Consider the following 26,575-nt stretch of genomic DNA (forward strand, 5'->3'; position numbering starts at 1 on the left):
GTTTTTTTTTTTATCTTTCCCTCACCCACACTTTTTCTTCAGTAGTTTAAGACAGACAACATTTTTTCCTCTCACAAATACATCTCTAACGTACAAATATTTAATACTTGACCACTTAAGACAATTCTTTGTTACCTAGTCCTTGTCAGTTTGCTTTGGTGTTCTCAAAAGCAGTCTGTCTACATTTGCAGTCTTTGAATCAGGATCCAAATGTAAACTGTAAACTGCTGGTTGGATCAGGTTCCAGAATTATATTCCAGGCAGGTAATTCTGGCAGAACGCCCTCACAGGCAGTGCTGGGCCTTCTCTCTTCACCGCCTCAGGCAGCACGTGACTGTGTCCCTTCGCGTGTGCTCCCAGGACTGGGCTGAGGACTTGGGCACTGGCAGACGGGTGCCTCTGATTCAAAGCTTCCATCATGCCGTTTCCTCAACATTCTGATCATTTCCTAGGTGCATTCATTAATTTGGACTTAGAGAACAGTGACTTTTCTAATGCAGCCCTTTCTTTGCATCTATTAATTGAAAAAACTTTTCCCATCAACTACTTGGTAACTCTGAATTTTTTTTTTTTTAATTTGTGTTTTTTGTTGTTGACCACAAAGGCAGGACAAATGCTTGACTCCATCCCTTTCTTTAACCAGTTTCCGGAGTAACAGGTTGTTTCTCTAGCAGTATCCAAAGGTTGGTTTGTTGATACTTTAGTGGTAAAAACACACATAAACATAAAATTTACCACCTTAACCATTTTAAGTGTACAGTAGCATTAAGTACATTCACATTTTTGTGCATCAGATCTCTAGAGCTTTGTCGTCTTACAGAACTGGAGCTCTGTCCCCATTAAACAAGTCGCCAATCCTCCTTCCCCTAGCCCCTGGCAGCCACCACTCTACTCTGCCTCTGCATTTGACTGTTCTCGGCATCTTATGTAAGTGGAATCACACTGTTTTTTTGTGACTGGCTTATATAATGGAGTAGAATGTCATGTTGTAGTACATCTGTGTTGTAGTATGTGACAAAGATTTCCTTCCTTTTCAAGGCTGAATCCAAAGGTTTTTTATTATTTATCTTTTAAATGAACTCATGTATTTTTATACATGCACCGCGTTCCAGTCCATGTTAGTCATCGTTCTTTTGGCTCTCACACTGTCTCGTCTTTGGCCAGTGGGTGCCTCTTTGGCAGAACCCCTGAGGCCTGTTCACACAACTCAGGGTCCGAGAGCTTCCTCCCTTCCTGGGACAAGGTGCTCCAAGCTCATCTGATGTGTTTCCTGTCCCCGGCCTGAAATATAGCACATTTTTCTTCCGTTTAATATCTAAATACTATATTATAGGCAGCAATATAGGCTTCTGTTGGACTTTTTCCTAATAGTAACTTATTAAAAAAAATAATGAAAGCACTGCACGAGTATAATAAGAATAAACTAATTGAAGTGGAGATATGAACTGTTGTTTGCTTTACATTTAAGAGGAGCCTGACCACCTCTGCACTAGTTAGAAACAGTGGCCACACGTCAGAATCGCTCTGAGAGTCTTAAAGAAAGTCTCAATTTGCTGGGTTCCCCACCAGCAGACTAGTTTTCCTGAACTCTGAAGCAGTGGCATGAAGTACCTAGATGATGCAAAACCCCCCGGGTGGTCCCAGGGTGCAGACAGAGTTGAGAATTCTCATCTATCAATGATATTGTAACTAAAACAAAATCAAAGTTACCCCCCAAAAAGAAACCTGAACTCTGGAAATCCCCTTATCCCAGATTATATTAGGTTCCAGACTTTTCTGTGTAATCTGTCTTCTGCTATCATGATTGTGGGGACCTTTAACAATATAGGACTCATAAGTCACCCAGCATTGCACATGTCTAATGGACTCCTAATTGTGTTTCATAGGTTTGAACAAACACCAGCCTCAGGCTTATTAAGGACACGATCGGGTCAACATATTGCTGCCCTGAAAGGACATGATACTTTTGTCCAAGAAGAGGAAGTAGCGAAGCTGTCTGGAGTTTTCCTGGTCAGCAAACTGGACCAGAGGACAAAGGTTAATACTTTTTATTCTTTAAAATAAGTTTCAAATTGTACAAGTTAGTCATTTGAGAAAATAGTTAACATCCTTAACAATGATTAACATATTTGAAAAATGTAAATTGTAAGTGAGCTTTTGTGGTTGGTTGGATGAACTTTGATCTCAAACCTTTTGCATAGTGTTTTGTGTATACATTTCAGGTCCTTTCTTACAGAAGGTTAGTTAACTCAGGGCCTGTAGGTAACCTATTTAAACATACCTACCGCAACATTTGTCCAGGGAGCTCAGGAGCCTCTTGGAGAATTCTGGTTTTCTTTCTCTACACCATCCTTTAAACATACTGTGTGGTCATTTTTGTCAACTCAGCAAATATGTATTTGTCCACTTCTGTGGATTAGGCAGCAGCCCAGATCTATGAGGGGGAGAGAGAGAAATCCCATGCAGCCCCTTCTCTGGGGGATGGCAGAGTGGGTGTCTGCAGTGGGAACATGGCAGAGGGCTTAGACCCTCCAGAAGGGGAGCCAGGCATCTGGAGAAGCAAGGAGGGCAGACCTGATGTCTGAGGGAGCCAAGGGGCATGCGAAGGTGACTCTGAAAAGCCAGGCAGGATTTCAGCAGGCTCTGAGGGGGTGGGTGACGGACTTAGGGGCCAAAGAACAGGTCAAGAAAGTGCACACTTTCCCAGGAAACAGAGCCATTGTTGTGGCTGAGGAGCAGACTACACCTGGGGACAGGGAACAGAAGTTGTACAGGGTCTGGCCCGGCTCAGGAGAGGTGTTCATGGGTTCAGCAGAGTTTGAGAGCCACAGAGTCCCTTGAGCTGAGCTGCAGGAGGGGCCTCAGGGAATTTAGTCCCTGTGGACTGGGAGGGGGACAGCCAAGGATGCACCCAGCCGTGGTTCAGCGGGACAGTCGGGAGTGGACTGAGCACTTGCACAGGTAGAGCAGGTCATGCTGGAGCAGAGTCATGGAGCCAGTTCCCAGGGAGGTGCAGTGGGTGGGGCTGGAGGGCAGAAACTCAGGTCCAGAGCAGCCCATCTGGCTAGTGGATCTGATCCCTAACCAGGGATCCAGCTCAGGCCCAAGGCAGTGAGAGAATGGAGTCCCAAACACTGGGCCACCAGGGAATTCCCTCCAAGTATGTTTTCACCCTTATACATGCTTAACTCTCTATATAACATAGAGTTTTCTGGCTTTAATACTTCTTTATTTTGATTATGCACAAAGTTCAGGATTCCATAGGAGCCCCCTCTGGAGGCAGTCCTTGCCCCTCTGTCCCAAAGCCACAGCCTGTTTTGCAGCCCTGTCCAGAGCCTCTGTGTTGCCCTCCAGCCTTTCAGAGCACCTTCAGCCCTGCCCAACACCCCCTCCCCCAGTCCTCTAATTAGAAAAGAGTAGAAGGACTTTTTAAAAAGCATTTCACACATACACACATGGAGCGGCACAGTGAAGCCACCGACCCACGTCTGCATGTGTGTTACCCCTGCACTCTGCAGTTCCCCACCCCTTTGCCCTCCCCTCTCTCCTCTGCTCCTGCCTCTGCTCCTACCCTTGCTCTTCTCTCTCTCCTCGTCTCCTTTCTCCCCATTCTCCTTCTGGAGTGGATTATTGCAGGTAGAGATACAGCCCCTGGGTGCCCCTCACAGATCCTGCCCTTTTCAAAGGTAACCTTGTGCACATCCTTCCTGAGCACATTTTCATTTGACTGCGCTGCATGTGACTCAGTAACCCTCAGTTTTGTCTTGTTTGTGGTATGGCATTGTCCGTGTAAATGTTCTTAAAGAAAGAACTGTGTTCTTTAGGAAGAACAGAACCATTGCTTTTTAGATTCTTTTTCATATCTGTTGATAAATGTAGATCCTAATAAGGATTTTGTTTTCAGGTTTTATTATCCATTGTATTTAGTTCTGTTTTGTAACAGCATTGTTCTCCATTCATACTCACTGCAGATACATCATATCTCAGTCACATCAAGGGCAAAATAAGCATTGGTCTACAGTATTGCCATTTACCATCTCCTTGTCTTTTTTTTTTAAGGTGATGTTTATATTAGAAAACATATTCCAAGTTCCAGACAACCAGTTCACTCATAATTTTTCAAATAATAACTCCATAATTAATAGGAAGAGGGGTGCCCAATTGATAGCTCATTAGTCAAATAACCTTCTACCTCCCCTAGTAGGTATTTTGTTCCTTTTTAAATCACCATCTAGTGACAACCATAAAAATTACCAATAAATAAATGACAAAACCCATCCTTATAAATAGAAGCAAGCAGGCAGTTTCTAAATAGGTTGTGACTGAAAAAAAGCACAGCCCTAAAGACTCAGCCACCTGAGTGACATGGGCAGGACAAGCCTGGCAGATGTGAGGACAGAATGCTTTTCTGGGCTGTAGGACCATGACAGTCACAAATCAGCACAGTCAAGTGTCTTTGAGTTGTTGTCCTGTATAGACCATATATATATTTAGTAAATAATACGGTTAAATATTTCTCTGTAGATAAAAAATTTTTAAGTAAGAGATTTTCAAAATTTAAGAAAGCTCTAGTAGAAATCATTTGATTAAGAGTCTAATGAAGCTGAGAAATATTTACTTTGATCTCTTGGGTAAATGGCTAATTAAACAGCCACATGTAAATGATGTTTACCTGTGGGTCCCTCGCCGTCAGCTGGAGTCAATCCCGTCTCTTGAGTAAATACATCATTAAAGCCGCCGAAACTCGGATTATGTCCCCCTGAGACTAGATAAGATCCACAGCACCCGCATAACCTATTAGGCAATTACATAATTGAGCTGCATGCTTTTAAATCAGGAAAATCTGTAATTACTCTATGTGGAAAAAAAAAAAATGAGTTGGGTGCTTCATTAAAATACCAAGTACATTAATACTGCTTTTCTCCTAAGTGGTGCCTACTTACACCCAGGGAAGCGTCCACAGGCAAAGCAGCCCAGCCCACCGGTGTCGTTCACAGAGCATGTGGAATCAGCCTTGGGAGTACCCACCCCCTCCCTAAATGGTGACCTGGGGTGCCATCCTCCTCTCTTGACTACTCGTTCACTGGCTCGTGTGAATACGTCCCCTTTCTTCTCATTGCTACTTTGATACCGTCTCCTTCCTCTCCTATAACCCACATACAGCTTCAGTGATGACACTTGTACTTCCGTTTGGACACTGAACAATTACTTCTGGTCTGCAAGGTTCTTGAGGAAGGGTCAGTTAAATCTGTGTATGAGGGGAATAGCCATGCTGTCAACATCCCTGGTTTTTCATTCTCTTGCTCTTCTGTATCTGCATTAATAACATTGATTTCCATATGAAGGTTTTTTATTTTATTAAGTGTTTTCACATTCATTTTCTCTCTGTACCACCCATTGCAGAAACCGTATTCTTGTAGAGCTAACATATGTTTTCTTTTTCTGAAAAACATAGCAGGAAAAAAACAAACTTGAAATATTAAGGTAAACAGAAAGAAGACAAGACAACTGCCTGTTCCCCAGCTCTCTGTATAGAACTTTGTTGACACTGAGATGTGTGGTCTTTAATATATTGACCAACATGGGTTGTGCTGTGTGTGGATGGCCTCCGTGACCTGCCCCCACACCATGTCACAGGGAAACCTCCTTTCACACCATCACATGCTCTCCATCCTTTCTGACCGTTGCGCAGAGAGAGACCCCTGTGTGGCCCTTCCACTGTCTCTTTAACCAGGCTCCTGGTATTGAACATTTTAAGTTGTTTTAAATTTCTTCTCTAGTGAAAAAGTTTCAAAGAATATTTGAGAGCTCAATTTTTTTACAGATTCTCATGCTGTTTCCTGAGAATGAGTTCCTAGATGTAGATCTCTTAGGTCAGAGATCTTAGGTCTGTGCATCTCCCAGGTTTCTGCTCTGCACTGCCAGAACTCACCCTGACAGGGTCATCGCTTACCAGGAATGGATGAAAATATCAGTTCTCTGCACTGTTTATGAAACCGGATACCATCAACCTTTTTTGAACACCAAATTCAGAAGTGCAGATGACAGCCAATTTTTTTGTGTGTTCATTTGACACAAATGCAGTGACAAATAGATTCAAGGGATTAGATTTTATAGGCAGAGTGCCTAAAGAACTATGGATGGAGGTTCGTGACGTTGTACAGGAGGCAGTGATCAATACCATCCCCAAGAAAAAGAAATGCAAAAAGGCAAAATGGTTGTCTGAGGAGGCCTTACAAATAGCTATGAAAATAAGAGAAGCAAAATGCAAAGGAGAAAAGGAAAGATATACCCATTTGAATGCAGAGTTCCAAAGAATAGCAAGGAGAGGTAAGAAAGCCTTCCTCAGCAATCAATGCAAAGAAATAGAGGAAAACAATAGATTGGGAAAGACTAGAGATCTCTTCAAGAAAATTAGAGATACCAAGGGAACTTTTCATGCAGAGATGAGCACAATAAAGGACAGAAATGGTATGAACCTAATAGAAGCAGAAGATACTAAGAAGAGGTGGCAAGAATACATAAAAGAACTATAAAAAAAAATCTTCACGACCCAGATAATCACAATGGTGTGATCACCAACCTAGAGCCAGACATCCTGGAATGTGAAGTCAAGTGGGCCTTAGGAAAGCATAACTATGAACAAAGCTAGTGGAGGTGATGGAATTCCAGTTGAGCTATTTCAAATCCTGAAAGATGATGCTGTGAAAGTGCTGCACTCAATATGCCAGCAAATTTGGAAAACTCAGCAGTGGCCACAGGACTGGAAAAGGTTAGTTTTCATCCCAATCCCAAAGAAAGGCAATGCCAAAGAATGCTCAAACTACTATACAATTGCACTCATCTCACACGCTAGCAAAGTAATGCTCAAAATTCTCCAAGTCAGGCTTCAACAGTACTTAAACCGTGAACTTCCAGATGTTCAAGCTGGATTTAGAAAAGGAAGAGGAATCAGAGATCCAATTGCTAACATCCGTTGGATCATTGAAAAAGCAAGAGAGTTCCAAAAAAACATCTATTTCTGCTTTATTGACTATGTCAAAGCCTTTGTGTGGATCACAACAAACTGTGGGAAATTCTTCAAGAGATTGGTATACCAGACCACCCTACCTGCCTCCTGAGAAACCTGTATGCAGGTCAAGAAGCAACAATTAGAACTGGACATGGAACAACAGACTGGTTCCAAAGTGGGAAAGGAGTCCATCAAGGCTGTATATTGTCACCCTGCTTATTTAACTTATATGCAGAGTACATCATGAGAAATGCTGGGATGGATAAAGCACAAGCTGGCATCAAGATTGCCGGGAGAAATATCAATAACCTCAGATATGCAGATGACACCACCCATATGGCAGAAACCAAAGAGAAACTAAAGAGCTCATCACTCTTTAGTGATCTTTCATCATTTTGTTGATGAAAGTGAAAGAGGAGAGTGGAAAAGTTGGCTTAAAACTCAACATTCAGAAAACTAAGATCATGGCATCTGGTCCTATCTCTTCATAGCAAATAGATGGGGAAACAGTGGAAACAGTGACAAACTTTATTTTGGGGGGCTCCAAAATCACTGCAGATGGTGACTGCAGCCATGAAATTAAAAGACACTTGCTCCTTGGAAGAAAAGCTATGCCCAACCTAGACAGCATATTAAAAAGCAGACACATTACTTTGCCAACACAGGTCTATCTAGTCAAAGCTATGGTTTTTCCCATAGTCATGTATGGATGTGAGAGTTGGACTCTAAAGGAAGCTCAGCACTGAAGAATTGATGCTTTTGAACTGTGGTGTTGGAGAAGAGTCTTGAGAGTCCCTTGGACAGCTAGGAGATCCAACCAGTCCATCCTAAAGGATATTTATCAGTCCTAGGTGTTCATTGGAAGGACTGATGTTGAAGCTGAAACTCCAATACTTTGGCTACCTGATGTGAAGAGCTGACTCATTTGAAAAGACCCTGATGCTAGGAAAGATTGATAGTGGGAGGAGATGGGGATGACAGAGGATGACATGGTTGGATGGCATCACTGACTCAATGGACATGAGTTTGAGTAAACTCTGGGAGTTGGTGATAGACAGGGAGGCCTGGCGTGCTATAGTCCATGCGGTCACAAAGAGTTGGACACAACTGAGCGACTGAACTGAACTGACCTTTATATTACAACTGAGATCAAACTCTTTCCTCTCCCTGTTTGTTAGCCTTTTGTATTTTTTCTTTTATAAAATTTGCCAGTTCACGTTCTTTGTTCATTTTTCTATCAGGTTAGTCATATTTTTTCTTGCTGACTTTTGAGAACTCTCTATATAAATTTTTTCTATTTGCTATAATAGTTTGAGCAGTTTGATTTTCATCCCTCACTTTTCTTAATGGTGTTTGGATACAAGCCTCTTCCATTAATATCTTCATTTATCAATTTCTGCATTTGAATATCACAATTGCTAAGTTTGGGGATATAAATTTAGAGTTAGCCTAGGTGACTTTTAGGGTTCTAGACTTAGAAAGATCTGCATTTAAACTGAACTTTAAGAAAATCCTAGAGAAATCGAGGCAGTTAACTCTAGGTGTCCTGCTGAATGTAATTCATAGGATGGTTTATGTTCCATGAGATCTGAAATATGGAGATGTCTTCCTCACTCATCCTGCAGATAGTGTATACTTTGGCATTGAATTTCTAAGTGCTTTCTCCTGGCTCCTGGGAAGGTTAGAACATTGAGGAACTAGTTTGTTGATATTGACTTAGGCTGCAGACTGCTGAAAACCATGAAACAGTATCCAGCCCCCCACCCCACCCCTCCTCACTGTACCAGACTGGCTCCAAATGTATGAGAGGAGAAAAAGCCTTTATTGCCTAACGGATCAGATGGAACCCAAGCATGGGCCATTCATAAACACCATCAGAAGGTCCATCTTTGGTGAATTTTTCAGATAGAAGGTCCCACTTTGCAGAGCCCTTCAGTCCCAGGTGGCACATGCATGGCAGCTTGCTCTGGGATTTGGTTCCTTTGCAGGTATGGGTTCATGTTGTCAGCGTCACTCTGCAAACTCCTTCCGTCTGGGGCCTTCTTAGAAATGCACCCTTTCAAAGATCTGCACACATCTTGAGTAGGTATCACAGGTGTTCTTTATGATTCTGCATAAGTTGTTTTTGACTGATCCTTTGAATGGACCTTCTGACCCATCCTTAGCTGAGGCTGACTTTTGTTTCTATCCCAACTTGTCATGATTCCTTCCCTGTGAGGGACTTATCTTGTGAATTCCTCTGCAGATGACCCACTGGGCAGATTTGCTGCCCTCTCTGTTGGCCTCATGGTCCAGCAGAATCAGATCAACCATTCTCATGCTGTGATTTGACCATCCATCAAAACCCGTATAGATATAAAGTACTTATCTCTGAGGAGTTACCTCTAGAATTATCTTTAATGTTCCTATCAAAAAGCTAAGAGAAATCCCAGAGATATGAGTATTAAGTAGGTAACGATAAATGGGATAAAATATACAAAATAAATGAAACCTGTAGAATGCCCAACACTTACCATGGTAAAAATTTTAAAAAAGGGCTCCAGGTAGAGATGATGGCATTGGTGGTACTCTCACCAAGCTTACAAGGGGTTGTTAGAAAGACGTTTGTAGCTATAATACTTTAGTCTATGTTCTTTTGAAGCCCAGGTGGAACCCAGTTGAAACAAAAGAAGTTCTTGTAGGAAAGGGACGTGTAAAACAGATAGCTTATGTGTCATCACCAGGGACTAGTGAGAAGTTGTCTGAGTCACTGACCATCCAGGACAGTCTCCTCTGTTTGCACATTGCACAGTAGAAAGTGTAGAAACCCTCAACAGGCTTTTAACAACTTTATTCTTAAACCATGGGTTCAGACGGTGGCTATTGTGAAGTCATGCTAAGAAATTATCACTTACAGCTATTGTATGAGATAATACAAAGGTGCTTTAGGTGAAGTCGCTCAGTCGTGTCTGACTCTTTGCGACCCCATGCACTGTAACCTACCGGGCTCCTCTGTCCATGGGATCTTCCAGTCAAGAGTACTGGAGTGGGTTTCCATTTCCTTCTCCATGGCATCTTCCCGACCCAGGGGTTGAACCCAGGTCTCCTGCATTGTAGGCAGACGCTTTACCATCTGAGCCACCAGGTAAGTCTCATGATAATACAAATAAGAAATACATATTTGAGGCCCTGTCATAATGTTTGGATTATTTTAAATATCAGGAAAAGGAAATTACAGCTTTAACTGCAGAGACTAGGCCAATTCTTTTTGTTCATCTTTGGAAATGCTTTCCAAATAGCCAGGATTATTGGGTGCACAGAGGAGGCTCCCGCTCTCTACAGGAACAGATTCGATTAGATCAGGATGGGTGGAGATCTCGAAATGAGGGGAAAGCCAAAGGCAAGCACCTTGCTGGGATGTCCAGGCCAATAACAGTGGCCTTGGCCAAACTCACCAGGCTGAGTCGTTGAGCTTCCGCCTCAATGATTCTCCCTGTCAAAGTGTCATGTCCTTTCACGATGACAAGCAAAGAGTAGAATCTTCCCCTTTGTTCACTTGACACTAACCTTGTTACCACTTCACGCTTGGATAGAAGATGGCCGGAGAGGCTGTGCCCAGCTCCCCTTCACATTCACTTGCAGGGTCTCAGGTCCATTCCCCACACGGTAGGTTTACTGCTGCCATCATGTCCCAGGGAGAGGTCGGCACCACTAAGCAGTCTTCCACTCCAAATGGGGGAGAGGGAGACATGTGCCTTGGCAGCCAGACGGTGACATTGTGTTGATTGTTCAGCTCTGGTCACCAGTGTATTTTTAATTCTTAAGAGAAGAATGCTGACCCAGATGTGAAGTGTCACAGCTATTAACCTATCCTGTTAATTGCCACATTTTCTCTATGTCTCACATTGGCTGTGATCAGATCTCCACCCACCTCCCTGCCCAGGACACTTGGAGTGGCACAGGTAAGACCGTTCTGTGCCTGGAGGAAGCAGACAGGCTGCATGGCCACTGAGTTTCCTGAGCTCCCTGGCCGACTTGGTGGCAAAGTGCAGAGTATCCGTATCCTTGACTGAAGGTTATGGTTTCCAGCGAGGTCAGGTCTCTCTTTGCTTCAGTGTACCCTCCTCAGCCCCTAAGTCCTTCCACCGTCCTCCTTTTGGAGAAAGTTCAGGGGTCATTTGAAGAATGAGGATACTGTAAGGTCACATTTTTCCAAATCTCCTCAAGCCAAACCAATTCTGTCTCACGTGCCTGAAAGACAGAATTCAGGCCATGAGAGAATGGATCTGGGATGTACCACCTGGGTTAACAGAGTTAGTCATGGCTCACACACATCCTTCCCAAGTAAAAAGATACCACACTACAGTCCACAGAAAACATCTCCTTGTGAGTGTAAATTATCGTGAAGAATTAAATTCTGCTGGAAAATAGCCTAGTGTTACTTTATCTTGAAGACATTTTCTTTTTTTAAATTTTATTTTATTTTTAAACTTTACATAATTGTATTAGTTTTGCCAAATATCAAAATGAATCCATCACAGGTATACATGTGCTCCCCATCCTGAACCCTCCTCCCTCCTCCCTCCCCATACCATCCCTCTGGGTCGTCCCAGTGCACTAGCCCCAAGCATCCAGTATCGTGCATTGAACCTGGACTGGCATCTCGTTTCATACATGATATTTTACATGTTTCAATGCCATTCTCCCAAATCTTCCCACCCTCTCCCTCTCCCACAGAGTCCATAAGACTGTTCCATACATCAGCGTCACTTTTGCTGTCTCGTACACAGGGTTATTGTTATCATCTTTCTAAATTCCATATATATGCGTTAGTATACTGTATTGGTGTTTTTCCTTCTGGCTTACTTCACTCTGTATAATAGGCTCCAGTTTCATCCACCTCATTAGAACTGATTCAAATGTATTCTTTTTAATGGCTGAGTAATACTCCAGCTTTCTTATCCATTCATCTGCTGATGGACATCTAGGTTGCTTCCATGTCCTGGCTATTATAAACAGTGCTGCGATGAACATTGGGGTACACGTGTCTCTTTCCCTTCTGGTTTCCTCAGTGTGTATGCCCAGCAGTGGGATTGCTGGATCATAAGGCAGTTCTATTTCCAGTTTTTTAAGGAATCTCCACACTGTTCTCCATAGTGGCTGTACTAGTTTGCATTCCCACCAACAGTGTAAGAGGGTTCCCTTTCCTCCACACCCTCTCCAACATTTATTATTTGTAGACTTTTGGATCACAGCCATTCTGACTGGTGTGAAATGGTACCTCATAGTGGTGTTGATTTGCATTTCTCTGATAATGAGTGATGTTGAGCATCCTTTCATGTGTTTGTTAGCCATCTGTATGTCTTCTTTGGAGAAATGTCTATTTAGTTCTTTGGCCCATTTTTTGATTGGGTCATTTATTTTTCTGGAGTTGAGCTGGAGGAGTTGACATTTTCATGTAGTTTAAATGTCAGGAGACAAATCTCAAGTAAAGCTTGACGTAAAATAACATTTGAAGGCTGATCTCTGAGACCAAGGGGAGTGTGACCACAGTTTGTTAATTTTTTGTGCGTGCTTTTAAACCCTATAGGCAACTGCGTTATTGAAAAAAGATCTCGCAGAAGAGCATGACAACAGGTTGGCTGTTCACAGCAGCAAGTCATCTTGTAGTTTGCCATCTACTCCTAGTGATGAAAGTGGAATAAGGAATGGAAAACCCACTCTGTGGCCCAAAGGTGTTACTACAAGGGAACAAGGTAGCTATTGTTAAGGGTTCATCCACAGCAGAACTGCACTCAGAATCAGCGTGCCACCCTCTTTCTCAAAGTGTGCCCATAAAATAAAGCTGCTAAGCAATGCCTGTGATTCAGTATGTGTGATACGTTACTCGTTTTATACCACCTTCCACTTCAGGAAAATACCTGAAATCCAAGAAGAATGGGAAACCTAATTGTAGGTCTTCAGTTCTGCTAAATTTCCAATGGAACTAGTTTTTATAAAGCTATGAAATATTAACAGAATTAACACCTGACATTAGGTACTTTTTTGATCATCCCGTAAAGATGGAGATGATTCCATTAAAATGAATTCCATGAAGTACTTTGAAGTTTTTTATATCACTTAATAGAATTTACTCATAATCAATAAATATTCTTTTAAATTATAATACAGCCTTATAAAAGTCTAAACAAATGATTAGGAATCCATGAATTTATGACCCCCCCCAATTTTATTACCAATTTTTAGTCTCTAGAAATGGTGATTATTTTAGTGTTACTGGTAAGATGTGTCAGGAAACCACTGTCAGCTGTCCGGGACGTGAGCTGCCTGGGATGAGGTCAGAAGTTGATGACATGTGCTATACCTGAGGCCCACGTATGTTAAGCCCCACCCAAATATGATCAATGTCAGGCTAAACTATTTTGCATGAAAGCAGCATAGAGATATCTTAGCTTTTGAATAGGCTTTCTTCTAGGCACAGTGTATTTCAGACAAGAAACAAACTAACCAAAAAGAAAAGGTAGGGAGCAGTGCAGTTAAAAGGAATCGCAACTAAAAAACCAAACAAAGGCCGGTTCTGTCAGTATAACCTTGAAATACATTGTTATTATCACTTGTTCCATTTTTAGAAGACGAGAGCAGAGAAGAGAGCACAGAAGAAAGCATGGCAGCGAGGATGCCCATCACAGGTAAGTTGACGGCTGCCTGAGGACCTGGGATTTTACTTTCTTCTGTAAGCAGAACAGTTTAGGTTTGTGTTCATGGACTCCGCCAAGAGCAGGCAGATTCAGTGACCATGTGCTGGAGCAGGAGCTCCAACCTGAGAGTGTGGTGACCTTCAGATCAGATCAGATCAGTCGCTTAGTTGTGTCCGACTCTTTGCGACCCCATGAATCGCAGCACGCCAGGCCTCCCTGTCCATCACCAACTCCCGGAGTGGTGACCTTAGGTTAACACAAACAGAGGTGGAAAATACTCAGGTCTGCTGAGTCCTTCAGAATTGTTGCACATTTGTGCTTGAGCGTGTCCCACCCCCATGAGCCTTTCAGCGCCTGCCTCTGTGTGTAAAGGCAAGTCCCCATGGGGACACCAGTCATTATATGGCCAACTACAGATGTGTCTGATTTCCTCTATTCTTTCTTATAATAATTGACTGTATCATTATTAAAAAAAAAAAAAAAAAAGAGCAGGAAAAAATGTGCCAGACAGGAAGCTTGCTTGTGTCTCAGTTACAAAGCCCATCTGATCAATTACAAATTTTAGCAATAAGGTTTCGTTAAGATATGTTAAGGTTTCTGCTCATGTATTCGGCTTGTTTAGATGAAATCTGAATGTCATTACTTTTTTTAGTTTTAGAATATCAACAGCAGCAATTAGTATTCTGATCAGAATTCTATTTGTCATACATCTAAATTTACTAGTACCTTATTTTGTAAAGTGGTGTGCTACTTCATTATAAATTCAAAGGTCTGACTTTAAATATTTATACAAGTAAATACACCATTGCACCGAGATACTGAGGCATGCATCTGCATATGAGTTAGTTTTGTTGTTTATCAGCAAAGAGAACAGTTTCTTTTATGGCAGTACGATTCATGGCCTGATGATGAATTCTGAACCCATGTGTCTGCAATGAACTCCGATTTTGAAAAAGGAGTTTATAGTGGAGCAATTATTGTATATGTTCTGCATCAGATAATATTTCACTCCAAAATACAGAGGTTTTCTTTTCCTTGAAATATTTTCCCAGTGGTATGTTTATTGGATTTTTATTCTTCATTTTGAGAAAACTCTGATAGAGTCCCCTGTTTGTTTTTTTATTAGTAAAATTAATAAAAGTGTAGATGTTCCCAAACTACAGACATCCAGAAGGTCATTTGGGTGCTTTTCTTTTGTATCTGCCTTTGAGTACAGGATATCTAACGACCTCTGAATTTGCTTCAGTTCAAATCACAAGGGCTTGTTGGGGAACCCTGGGGAACCAGGAAGTCCCCTTGTCTCCTATCGATCCCTGTCTGCTCAGCACTCTTTCCAGACCCCCCTGTGGTGAGTCGGTATTCCCACATTAGTACAGGTGTGATTTTCCCAGAGGACTTTTTAACTTAGGGCGAGCTGGCATGGGACATTATACCGTGTCAGGTGGCAGCGTGATGAGTCACTGTGCGTAGACACTGCAGGATGTTGGGCACAGTCAGCCTCGCTAGTGTCCGTCACCACATGTAGTTACAGGTTTTCTTTCTTTTACTGAGAACTTTTAAGGTTTCCTATCTCATCAGTGTTTAGGTAGACAGTCCTGCGGTGTTAGCTCTAGTCCCCTCGCTGTGCATTCAGTCCCCGGGACTTACTGACTTTATAACCAGAAGTCTGCGCCCTTTCACCCCATCACCCGTGTCACTTAGCCCCACCCCCGTAACTTCCAGTGTGTCCTCTGTATATCTCAGAATTTCCTAGTAAGAGAGGAGGTAGTTAAGTATCAGTGGTTCAAATCTTTCTTCTCTTCACGCAAGAAGAGGTATGATGTGCCTCAAAGTAATACAGGTTATTTTCCGTGAAGATTTTTTTTAATTAAATTATAATTCCAACAATCTGTCATTGATCTGTCACTGCTGCTGCTGCTAAATCACTTCAGTCGTGTCCGACTGTGCCACCCCATGGACTGCAGCCCACCAGGCTCCCCCGTCCCTGGGATTCTCCAGGCAAGAACACTGGAGTGGGTTGCCATTTCCTTCTCCAATGCATGAAAGTGAAAAGTGAAAGTGAAGTTGCTCAGTCGTGTCCAACTCTTTGCGACCCCATGGACTGCAGCCTACCAGGTTCCTCCGTCCATGGGATTTTCCAGGCAAGAGTACTGGAGTGGGTTGCCATTGCCTTCTCCAGATCTGTCACTAGTTGGCAGCTAAAAAAAAAAAAAAAAAAATTTCTTTGTGCCTATTATAGGCCAAAGAAATAGACATAACATAACCAGGAAAATGTGAAAAAGCTGTCCAAAGCATCTTCTTAGTGGGAACATCGTGGTTCTGCCCCAGCCACCACCACCCCCTCCTTGGCAGCTCCCAGCACGTGCCTGCCAGAGGCCTTGGGCGCCTCAGCTCTGCTCTGCTGTGGTTGTATCTATCGTTACAGCTGCTTTGATCTCTGAGTTCTTGATCTTGATCTCTTCATTAATGTTTGTGTCTTGCCATGATTATTTGGAGATTGGCCTTTGGTAAAGTAAGGCATTGGAAGGACTGATAGTGAAGCTGAAGCTCCCGTACTTTGGCCACCTGATGCGAAGAGCCAACTCACTGAAAAAAACCCTAGTGCTTGGAAAGATTAAAGGCAAAAGAAGAAGGGGGTGACAGAGGTTAAGATGGTTAGATAACATCGCTGGCACAATGGACATGAACTTGAGCAAACTGCAGGAGATAGTGAGGGACAGGGAGGCCTGGCATGCTGCAGTCCACAGAGTCACAAAGAGTCAGACTGAGCAGCAACAAAGTAAGGCAGGTGTATGAATTAAGACAGAATCCTCCCCCTTTGTAATAGTTCTGTTGAGGCTTCCCCATCTGTACAGGCTGCAGTCCTTCTAGAATATTCCAAAGAAAAGGAACATTTTCAAGGCTGCCCTCGGAGGGTTAAGAAAATGTGGTAGTCTTTGGCATCAGCCATTGCTGTCACCAGCTCTTTACTTCCTGTTCTGTTTCTTCACCCACTGAGCCTCTGACCTGGGAAAGCAGACCTCCTGCCCAGCCAGATGGTGTGTGAGGTGAGGTCGGGAGTGTAAAGGCACTAAGCCTGTACTGGACACGCAGCCCACGTCAGCTGTGGTTTACGTCGATCTTTGTGTGCATCTTATGTTGGTCTTCTGCACCGGCCCCACTGGCCGTACCATTTTCATCCCTGTGCATCTAGTTAAAAGGAACCTCACGTGTGAAACCCAGAGGGGAGAAGTGGGAGGGCTTGCACGGTGCCACAAAGGGAGTAACCATGAGATGGTCCCAGAGGGGCACCCGGGCACCTCCGGCCTGGGATCCTGACAGCAGCTCGCTTTCCTGGAGATACAGTAGCTACTCGCAACCGCCCAGCCCTGCGCTGACACGGGTCCTCATGGACAGCATCTCCCACTGAATCCATTTCTGCCAGAAGTTTCCACATCAGAAGGCAAATGAAGATTTGAATCCAAAGGACATTACCTCATCAGAGAGGAATCTTGAAGAGAGCTTCACGGACTTTGGGAACTTCTCATTATATTCATGAAGAAACCGTCCAAGAAGAGGCCCAAACGGCAGCTGCAAGGGCTCCTGGCGACCTCGCTGGTGAGGGCCCCATGTTCCTGTATGGTGTGTGGTGGGTGCCTCGTGGTGGGGGCCAGGCAGCTCCCCTGGGGAGCTAGGAGCTGGTACAGAGCTGCACCCAGAGAACACAGACCCTTGGCTGCTCACATAGCACAGGCACCTGCTGAGGACTTGGAAGAGACATCCATCCGTGAACCACGGATGAACAAGAGCGAACCTTTGATCTGCTTGCTAACACAGTCCACCCCTTTCATTAGTATAGTTGTTCACCTTAAAGATTCCAGGTTGAAATCAAAGGTTAAGGGGATTATCTATGAGTGTGTGGGTTTCTTTATACAAGAATAGTATATAATCTGCATATATGTCACACCTCTACTTCGGCTGAATCCAGGGATGGCCAGAGACAGCCAGAGACTGGGTCCTCACCCTCCTAAGCCTCTAACATCTCTAACCGTCATAGCAACCCTGGAGGAACACAGACAGTTCTCCAGATGGCCCAGCAAACTTGGAAAGATTGAGAGTCCTTTTCAGGGCCATCAGATCAGATCAGATCAGTCGCTCAGTCGTGTCCGACTCTTTTCGACCCCATGAATCACAGCACGCCAGGCCTCCCTGTCCATCACCAACTCCCGGAGTTCACTCAGACTCACGTCCATCGAGTCAGTGATGCCATCCAGCCATCTCATCCTCTGTCGTCCCCTTCTCCTCCTGCCCCCAATCCCTCCCAGCATCAGAGTCTTTTCCAATGAGTCAACTCTTCGCATGAGGTGGCCAAAGTACTGGAGTTTCAGCTTTAGTATCATTCCTTCCAAAGAAATCCTAGGGCTGATCTCCTTCAGAATGGACTGGTTGGATCTCCTTGCAGTCCAAGGGACTCTCAGGAGTCTTCTCCAACACCACAGTTCAAAAGCATCAATTCTTCGGCGCTCAGCCTTCTTCACGATCCAACTCTCACATCCGTACATGACCACAGGAAAAACCATAGCCTTGACTAGACGAACCTTTGTTGGCAAAGTAATGTCTCTGCCTTTGAATATTCTATCTAGGTTGGTCATAACTTTCCTTCCAAGGAGTAAGCATCTTTTAATTTCATGGCTGCAGTCACCATCTGTAGTGATTTTGGAGCCCAGGGCCATATAGCCACTCAGACTTAAGTATTTAAGCCCAAAAGTCCATCCATCTCACCAGCCAGCCTCTCTTGTTGTATAAGAGAGGCACCTGCCTCAGGGCGTCTGGATCAGTTAAAATACCAGCTTGTAACTTAACAAAAGATGAGCCCTGAAAGGATGCTCTTGAGAGCGATGAAGAACAAAGCCTGGAGAGGTGGGCAACTTGCGAGGATTTCTGAGTGCAGACAGTCCCGGGGTGGCCCTTGTAAAGCAGGGTTAGCCTGTACCCCTAGGTGAGCCTGAGACCACAAGAAGTACAGGACCATCAGGGAAGTATCTCCCTGGAGCACTTAGGCCAGGAATGAAGCCATGCTTGTCTAGATGAAGAAAGTCTTCCTCTGAACCACTCGCACCCCCAAAGGGAAGTTTCCCCCATTGGTAATTTTAGTGGTATTTATACTCAATTTACCTTGAGAATTTGGTGACTTTTAATTTAGTAAATGATGCAGCTTATGCTAAGTGTCAGAGAAAACAGAGCCCCTGACACAATATCTGGCACACAGTGGGCACTCATTTTGTCAAATAAATGAATGAAAATGAGAATGTAAAGGAGTTCCTTTAAGTGCTTGTTGATTCAGGCCATCACACCGTCTCTTTCCATCAGTCACTCCACCAGTACTTTTCCCACCCACGTGCCCATCCTGGCAAAACTCATCTCCTTAAGCTCCATGTGAAAAGGGCTCTCAGCTTTTATCTCAAGAGGATTAAGCCTCTAAGAATGTCCATTCAGCCTCTCATTCTTTTGACACCAATTCTCTTGGTCAAGCTGTGTTGAAAGTGGTTGCCTGACTGTGCCATTTCTCACTGATATTCTTTGGCAAGCTGAAATATTCCAGGTCAGTCTGTGGTCCGTCCCTTTAGAAGCTCTGTGGGAGGTCAGCCTAGGTTTGAAGGGTGCTGTCAGACACTGGGCAGGGCTTCCCCAAGCATCATTGCTCGAGCTTTACCACAGAATGGGAGAAGGCTGGAAATGGACGATGGCCACATCGTCACAGGAGACTGGATCTATCCTGGGATATCCTGGGAGAGAAAACTGCAGTGACGACAGGACTGTGAAGGCGAATGGCAAAGCGCTTGCACTCCGGAGCCTGTCTTGAGTCTGCACCGCACCTGTTCTGTCCTGGAGATGCCTAGTCAGGTCCAGATGCCATGCCTGGGGCAGCCAGGAAAGCACTGTCTGCTGCTGGGTTGGCCCTGGCCCTGCCCAGGTGGCCCTGTGTCTGTGGTAGGAGTCAGGCTGCCATGGCTTCACCATGGGGCCTGCTGCTCATGAAAGCAGAGAACTCCTCACTTCATATGCTGCAGGCTGGCAGCACCCATTTACTGTGGCTGTGGAGGAATGGAGGGCACCTTCTGGAAGAGCTCCTAAGCGGATACATTCCCAAGAATGAACTCAGAAGTGCCTGAGAAATTCTGCTCAGAGGCTGCCAGCAGAATCCCACGTGGACCAACCCGTGCACCAGCCACATCCTGAACTGGGTACCCCAGGACCTCCAGGTGTGAGCCCAGGCATCAGTCTGTATGTAACACACCAGGCAACTCCCTAAGCCTGAGAACCATGGAGCAGGGAGCCTCAGAGCTGAACCCTCCTTGTAGGTTATCCTGTGAACCACACTTCTTTTATGCAAGAGACCCCAGTGGAAAGAGGGGGAGGTCAGGCTCTAGATGCTTCGATGCAGTCAGGGCTCAGGGAGGGTGTGACTTTCCAAAGGCTGCTGTGACAAAGCATCACAGACTGAGAACCACAGACCTGTTTGCTCTCACAGCTGTGGGTGCTAGAAGTCCAAAATCAAAGTGGCAGCAGTGCCCTGTGAAGGCGCCGGGAGCATCCTTCCAGGCCTGCTGCAGCCTCAGGTCTGTGATGGCACAACCCCGGTCTCTGCCTCCAGCCTCGTGTCACTGCCGTCTCTGTGTCTGGGCTTCTGTGTCCTCTTCCCAGTGGGAAGTGCCCTCCCAGTCAGCAGAGTCAGTGTCCAGAGTGAATCCAGGATGAGTTCATCCTGAGATACTTCACCGAGTGCATCGGCACAGATGCTGTTCACAGAGCAGGTCCCCTTCTGAGGTACTGGGTGGATGTGAATTTGGGAGGAGCACTATTCAGCCTGGCAGGGGAGGGACTTCATCCTAGTTTACATTGTCGCCTCTGGGTCATCACCTACATGATCGCTCCTGGCCCAACTCTAGATGATGATAATGCTGATATTATAATATCATGATATTAGGATAATAAAGAGTCTTCATTCCAACTCTTCTCATCTTATAAATCACTGAGTGCAAATGACTAAAAATATTGTTTTTAAGGACTATTAATTATGCCAGTAAGATATAACTTCCTGATCAAAATGACTCAAAAGTTAAATATTCCATGACCTCAAGAGTTGAAAATTCACCTCCCGTGACTGAGCAGTGTTACGTGGCTGGCACTGTGATTATGAATTATTGTGTGAAGTAGCATCAGCAAAACGGTTTCAGTTCGGTTTTTAAACATTCACTAAAGGTCAGTTACCAGCCTGGCACTTATTTTCAGGTGTAACCATTGAATTGTCCCATAGAAATTCAGGATGTGATGGAAACACCTCTTTTCTGAAGCATCTGTAGGCAACTGGTTGGAAGGAGGAGCTTTTCCCTTCTCTGAGCATCAGCCATCTCGTGCGAGAACAGAGAAGAAGCCCGGGTTGAGAGGTCCCCTGGCCCAGGACTGCTGGCGGCGTGGCAGTCTACATAGGACAAGTGATTTTGGTTATGGAGCCAACCTGTGTACCTTACGTTCACATAGACAGGTGGTGTTCTGTTGTTTTTTTTAATCCTTAAATATAGATGAGTTTTCTGTATTTTCAGAATTGTGAAAGCACCCTTATCCTTAATATTTTCTTGTTTTAATTTGAGATTACTAGACAAGTGATTTCTGGGTTTTCAGTAATAATGTTTACCTTTAGAATTAATTTTAGTATTCCATCCCACAATTTTTGTCTTATTTAGCAAAAACAGCTGGGTTTGCTGCATCTAGCGCTATGTGAATAAAAAGTCGGCCTGGATGCAGAAACACATGAAAAGCAACAGCACTGGGAAACCCAGGGACATAAAATATTTTTTGAATTTAAGTTTAGAATTTCTGCATGCTTCCTGCAGGAATCGCAATTATCCTCCCTGGCTCAGAGATGCCCGGTTCTTTCTCGGTTCAAGGTCGCTCTTCTCGCTGAGCTAATAGCATTGTTCGCATCTCCTTTTGTTATTCCCTCTCTGGACCCAGCTCTTTCTTCACCAGGGATTTCCTGGAAAGCCAGGCCGACCCTCTGCCTTGGAGACACCCCTCAGAGGCTGGGGGACCAAGTGTTTATCTGGCTCTTGTAATGGGTTGTTAAAGGCACTTGTTCATCAGATATTTTCCTTTTCTTTTTATTTGTAGATTTAAAAGTATTTTAGCAGGTGTACATTTGCATATAAAAGAGAACGAAAGATAAGAAGTTGGGGCTTTTTCTCTCTTCCTCAGCGCCATCTCTCTCCTGCCTCCCTTTATTCAGCACATTTTCATTTTCTTTCTTGGTTCCCATTTTCTAGACACAAAATGAATATCAAAAAGGAAAAAGAAAACAATCTCAGGGATCCTTCACCACTTTGCAAGAAGATAGATGATTGGGTTCAGCCAGCTTGTGTGACCAAGTAGGGAAAAATAATTTTATCTTGTGTCATCAGCCTGGAATTGATAGCCAGGGATAGATATTAACCCCCTGGACCCCTTGCCTTATTTTGTATTTTAAGCTGCAATATTTTCTACTTTTGAAACTCCCCATCTCAACACAACTTTGAGTATATGAGAGAAGCCTGACTGAGCAACTCACAGCTGCACGTTTGTGCTTGCATGTATGCTATTTCTGTGTGTATCCGAGCATATTGTGTTTTTAGAAATAGTTGTTTTATATAACTGTTTGCACTACTCAATATTTTTTGAGAGTTTGATATTACTGACGGGAAGAAGTATCTCTGTGGAGTTGGGAGTCACAGGCTACAAAGTGAAGCCTTAAGGGGCCACCCAGTCCTCAAATTTGTAGGCTTACAGGGTCCGTGCAGTGGTGAAGACTCAGGTCTCAGGTCTTTGCACCTTTGTCTTTGCGACCCTTGTCGCAACCTTATTCATAACAGGCCAGCTGGAACCTCCAGCTTTATTCCCTTTCCTGCATCTGCTCACTCATTCATTTAATAACTGAATATGCACGGCTGCAGTGTGCAGCCTTCAACTGATTGATTCTTCACTGCCTTCTTCCAGAAAAATCTGGACTTGGATTGCCACAAATTCAAGTCTGTAGCTTTGCCTTATTATGTTTAAATCCTGGCCAGGTCTTCTAGGCTCTTCCAGAAGAGGGTCTGAATTGTTTGAGCACCACTAGCAAAAATTGTCCTCTTGCTTCCAAGGATTCTGAAATCTGGTTTGTTTGATATGGGCAGCTCCTTCGAAATTCCCAGGGGACTGCTGCAGCCTCCCTGCTGCTGTGTTGTGGGCTCTGCTGGGTCCTTCAGCAGGGAAAGCTGGCCCTGACATCCAGCTTGTGTCCCATGGCTGAGGTTTGTCTCTAGGGGTGCTTGTGCCTCATTCAGTGAACAAAGAAACTCTCCCTGCCCTCTGGTTTCAGGGTTGCAGGTATGTTCTAAGTGGCCTGGGCAGTGTTTTAATTTTCTTAAGGCAGAAATCTGGCAAGACTAGGCCCATTTTCTCACCTGGAAGCTGTCGTCTGTGGCCACAAGACAGCTGTCTGCCCCCCCAAGACAGGACGCAAATCCCCTCCTGTCCCCTTGCTGCCCTGCAGCCACAGGACCCAACCTCCCTCCTCCGTTGTCTGGCCAGAGTCACATGTGTGGTCCTGCCCGGCCCCCAAGAATCTGCACGTATACCCTGCCCCGTCCTTGCTGTCTGTGGCAGAATCTGTGATCCAGGTGCTGAAACTTCTCAGCCTTTATTTCTACAGGCTGCATAGCCTTCAGCCTCTCCTGGTCATTTTTTTTAAAACCAAACCTTGATTCTGTTTTTCCTTTCTGGGTCATCTCTCAGTGCTTGGGCTGCTGTTTTATGCAGCTCTTCTGACTAAAGAGTGAGGGGAGAAGGACTGGCGTCCTGAGCGCTGCTCCAGCCCCTCCAGCTGCTTTGGGGGCGCTGGTCCTGCCTCAGTTAGTGTCTGTTCCTCCAGTGAGTGCAGCTAATCCTTTCACCTTTAAATCTCCCTCTGCCCTGAAACCATTTACAGAAGCTTTCACCAGAAGTAAGGGCAGGCAGTGCCCCCGGAGGCCCTCAGCTAGCTTTGCCAACCCTGTATTACTCAGGTCCAGGCTGCCACATCCCAGATAAAAACTGTCCAGGGGCCACCAGTGACTCTGCTCGGAGAAGGACCCCAGGAGGTCTAAGGATCAAATGCCAAGGAGGAGCTGGGTTAGGAAGGAGGCAGGCTCAGGCTGAATGGGTGGGAAACGTTAGCTTTCTCCCTTCAAACCACTGTATGTGGACAGTGGACACAGCTCAGGGAGAGATTCTGGAGTCCTCCCCGTAGGACAGGCAGCAAGCACCCGAGGGAGATGTGGGGCGTGTGACCATGGCCCCTGATTTCCAGGCGCTAGGATGGTCCCTGCACCGAGGCTGCTCACTGCCCAGCCCTCCCTCCCAGGCTCAGGCAAGCAAGGAGATCCATTCTGTCTCATATTTGGACAGAATGCTTAATCCCCACCCCACCCGCCAGTCTGAAATCACCTCGCAACAAGTAACATGAAGTTTTGCACAAAAATTCTCTCTGGAAGATAAATAACATGTGTTCTTGATTTCTGAGAAACCTGAGAGCCGGCTCGCTGGAGTGAAACGATTCCCTTCAGACGGTAGACAGACGAGCCCAGCTTCCAGCTCCAGCCACCAGGGGCCTTTGTTCACCCAGAGGCTGCTCTCTTCTCTTTCTTCCTTCTTCTTTCTTTCTCTTTAAAAAAAATTCTTTCCATCTTTGCTCTCTTTGCCATGCCCAAATAAGTTTAAATGAATGCAGAAATAGCACATGGTCATTAAAGTCTGGACTTGTATCATAAAAGCTGAAAAACTTTTTGGTTGATCTTCACAACTGCATGTTCATCTCATTTACAGTGATTCTTTACCTGTTCAGAAATCAGACACCCCACCTTTGACTTCGTTAACACCTTACCCGTGCCCCAGGTTGCCTTACAGGGACTCTGAAGTGACAAGAACGTTAGAATCAATCAGAGTATTACGATGCACTCCTGTCTGAGTTGCCCTGGGACAATGGGCCAGGTCACTTCTATACACACACACACACACACACACACACACACTTACTTACTTTCCCCTTCTGCATGTGCTGCGTCTGCTGTTTTCTTTAGTAAAGTTTTCAGAATACACGTTCCAGTGTGCACTGATTTCACAACCCAGCAATGTTTTTATTTTTTAAAAAGTTTCCTTAGAATTTATTATTTTCAAAATAGAATCCCTGATCTGTACTTTTTTAAATTAGATAGCATTTACTACTCCAAAATAGGATGCTCATTTTAAATGATTGTTTTTTATCTCGAGTGATTCTGAGTAGGTAAGTTATGTTTTTTCTCCTTTCGGTAATTTTTAACCAGTAACAAGGGCCTCGTGGTTCAGTTCTTAAACAACCAGCAGGAGCAGGAATGCAGCCCATGGCAACCCCCGTAGTTTGTGGCCCTGTGGGGAGCATGGGGGCCGTTTTGCTGTGTCACTGCTGAAACTCTTAAGTCTCCTTTCTCCACTTCACCCACGAGGCCTTGAGACCTGAGGCAGCGGGAAAGCCTGCATCACTCAGGTCCTTCACGGGACTTCTCTATAGTGCTTTTCCCAGCAGTCTTCCCCACTTAGAGGACCAAAGGGTCTGTGGGTTGTTTCCTGTTTGTCTGTATTTTGTTGACTGTGCTTTTGGTGCTGTATCCAAGAAATCACTGCCAAATTCTGGAGCTCTTCTCCTACCTTCTCGGAGCTGAGTAGTTTTAGGTCTTACATTCAAGTCTTTAATCTTTTCTGAGTTGATTTCTGTGTGTGATGTAAGGTAAGGGTCCAACTTCATTCTCATGCCTGTGGGTGTCCTGTTATCTGTGCCTTTTTCTCACCTGTAGAAACGAAAGCCTACCAGAGGCTGAAGCAGTCTGCCCTCCAGGGCAGCACGCACCAGGCCGGAGATGGATTCCAAGAGGCCACAGCCCCCACGTCACAGCCGCCAGGTGAGCAAAGCGACACTGGGAGCCCAAAGCCACCACTCGGGCTTGTGCAGGGAGGGGTGTGCTCTCTGGAGTTTGCTTTGTAACAGGCTGTCACCACCTTAGGATAAGCCAGGGCTCCGTCCTGAATAGCAGGCGTTTGGAAGTGGCTTCCTTCCAGGATGTGTGCTGCCAACAGCCTACGGACCCTTGGAGTCTGCCTGGCGTGTCATGACAGTGCCATCAGAGACACCCCAAACTCCCTCTCTTCTCACACCTTCCAGTTTGTTAACCAGTGGTGGGGTGTGTCATCCAGGCTGTCTCCCTTGTTTGAATGTTGGGGGATTTGAGCTCCTTTAAGTAAAAAGACTGAACCCCAATAAAAGCTCAATTTTTAAGCTTAAATGTAGTTCCTTCAATCCAGGATTTTTGTTTTAATTGTAGTCTTCCTTAGTTTTCTTGAAGGGAAAGGCTACCCACTCCAGTATCCTGGCCTGGAGAATTCCATGGACTGTATAGTTCATGGGGTCGCAAAAAGTCAGACACAACTGAGCAACTTTCACTTAATTTTCTTACATGTTTTATTGTATTTTTATTATTTTTCAGTGGTTTCTACTTTATTACATTTTATTTTTTAATATAAGTTACTCCAGCTCCTATTGTGAAGGTAATGGATTAATAGCAGAAGGAAGTGTACTTTAACGACTTTATAATTTGGGGGGCTAGGGGTGGGTACGAGCTGCATGGCTCATGGGATGTTAGTTTCCTGACCAGGGATCAAACTCGGGCCCTTGGTAGTGAAAGCACGGGGTCCTAACCACTGGACTGTCAGGGAATTCCCTCTAATTTTTATATAAACCAGCCTACTGGAACTTCACCTGTAAGAATGATTTCTTAGCATCACATAATTCCCAGTCCATGTTCAAATTTCCCGGTTGTCCCAA

General features: G+C 44.6%; 1 protein-coding gene across 5 annotated transcripts in view; it reads left to right on the plus strand.

Annotated features, from left to right (window-relative positions):
- KIZ (kizuna centrosomal protein) overlaps window positions 1-26,575 on the plus strand; it is a 93,212-nt gene that overhangs the window by 52,676 nt on the left and 13,961 nt on the right. For all 5 annotated transcript variants that reach the window (XM_059892557.1, XM_059892558.1, XM_005214341.5 and 2 more), the window contains 4 exon segments: window positions 1,887-2,037; window positions 12,582-12,747; window positions 13,621-13,680; window positions 25,551-25,655. In XM_059892557.1, the coding sequence (XP_059748540.1) occupies window positions 1,887-2,037; window positions 12,582-12,747; window positions 13,621-13,680; window positions 25,551-25,655 (482 nt within the window).

The sequence above is a fragment of the Bos taurus genome, chromosome 13, assembly GCF_002263795.3.
Source record: "Bos taurus isolate L1 Dominette 01449 registration number 42190680 breed Hereford chromosome 13, ARS-UCD2.0, whole genome shotgun sequence".
Lineage (NCBI taxonomy): Eukaryota > Metazoa > Chordata > Mammalia > Artiodactyla > Bovidae > Bos > Bos taurus.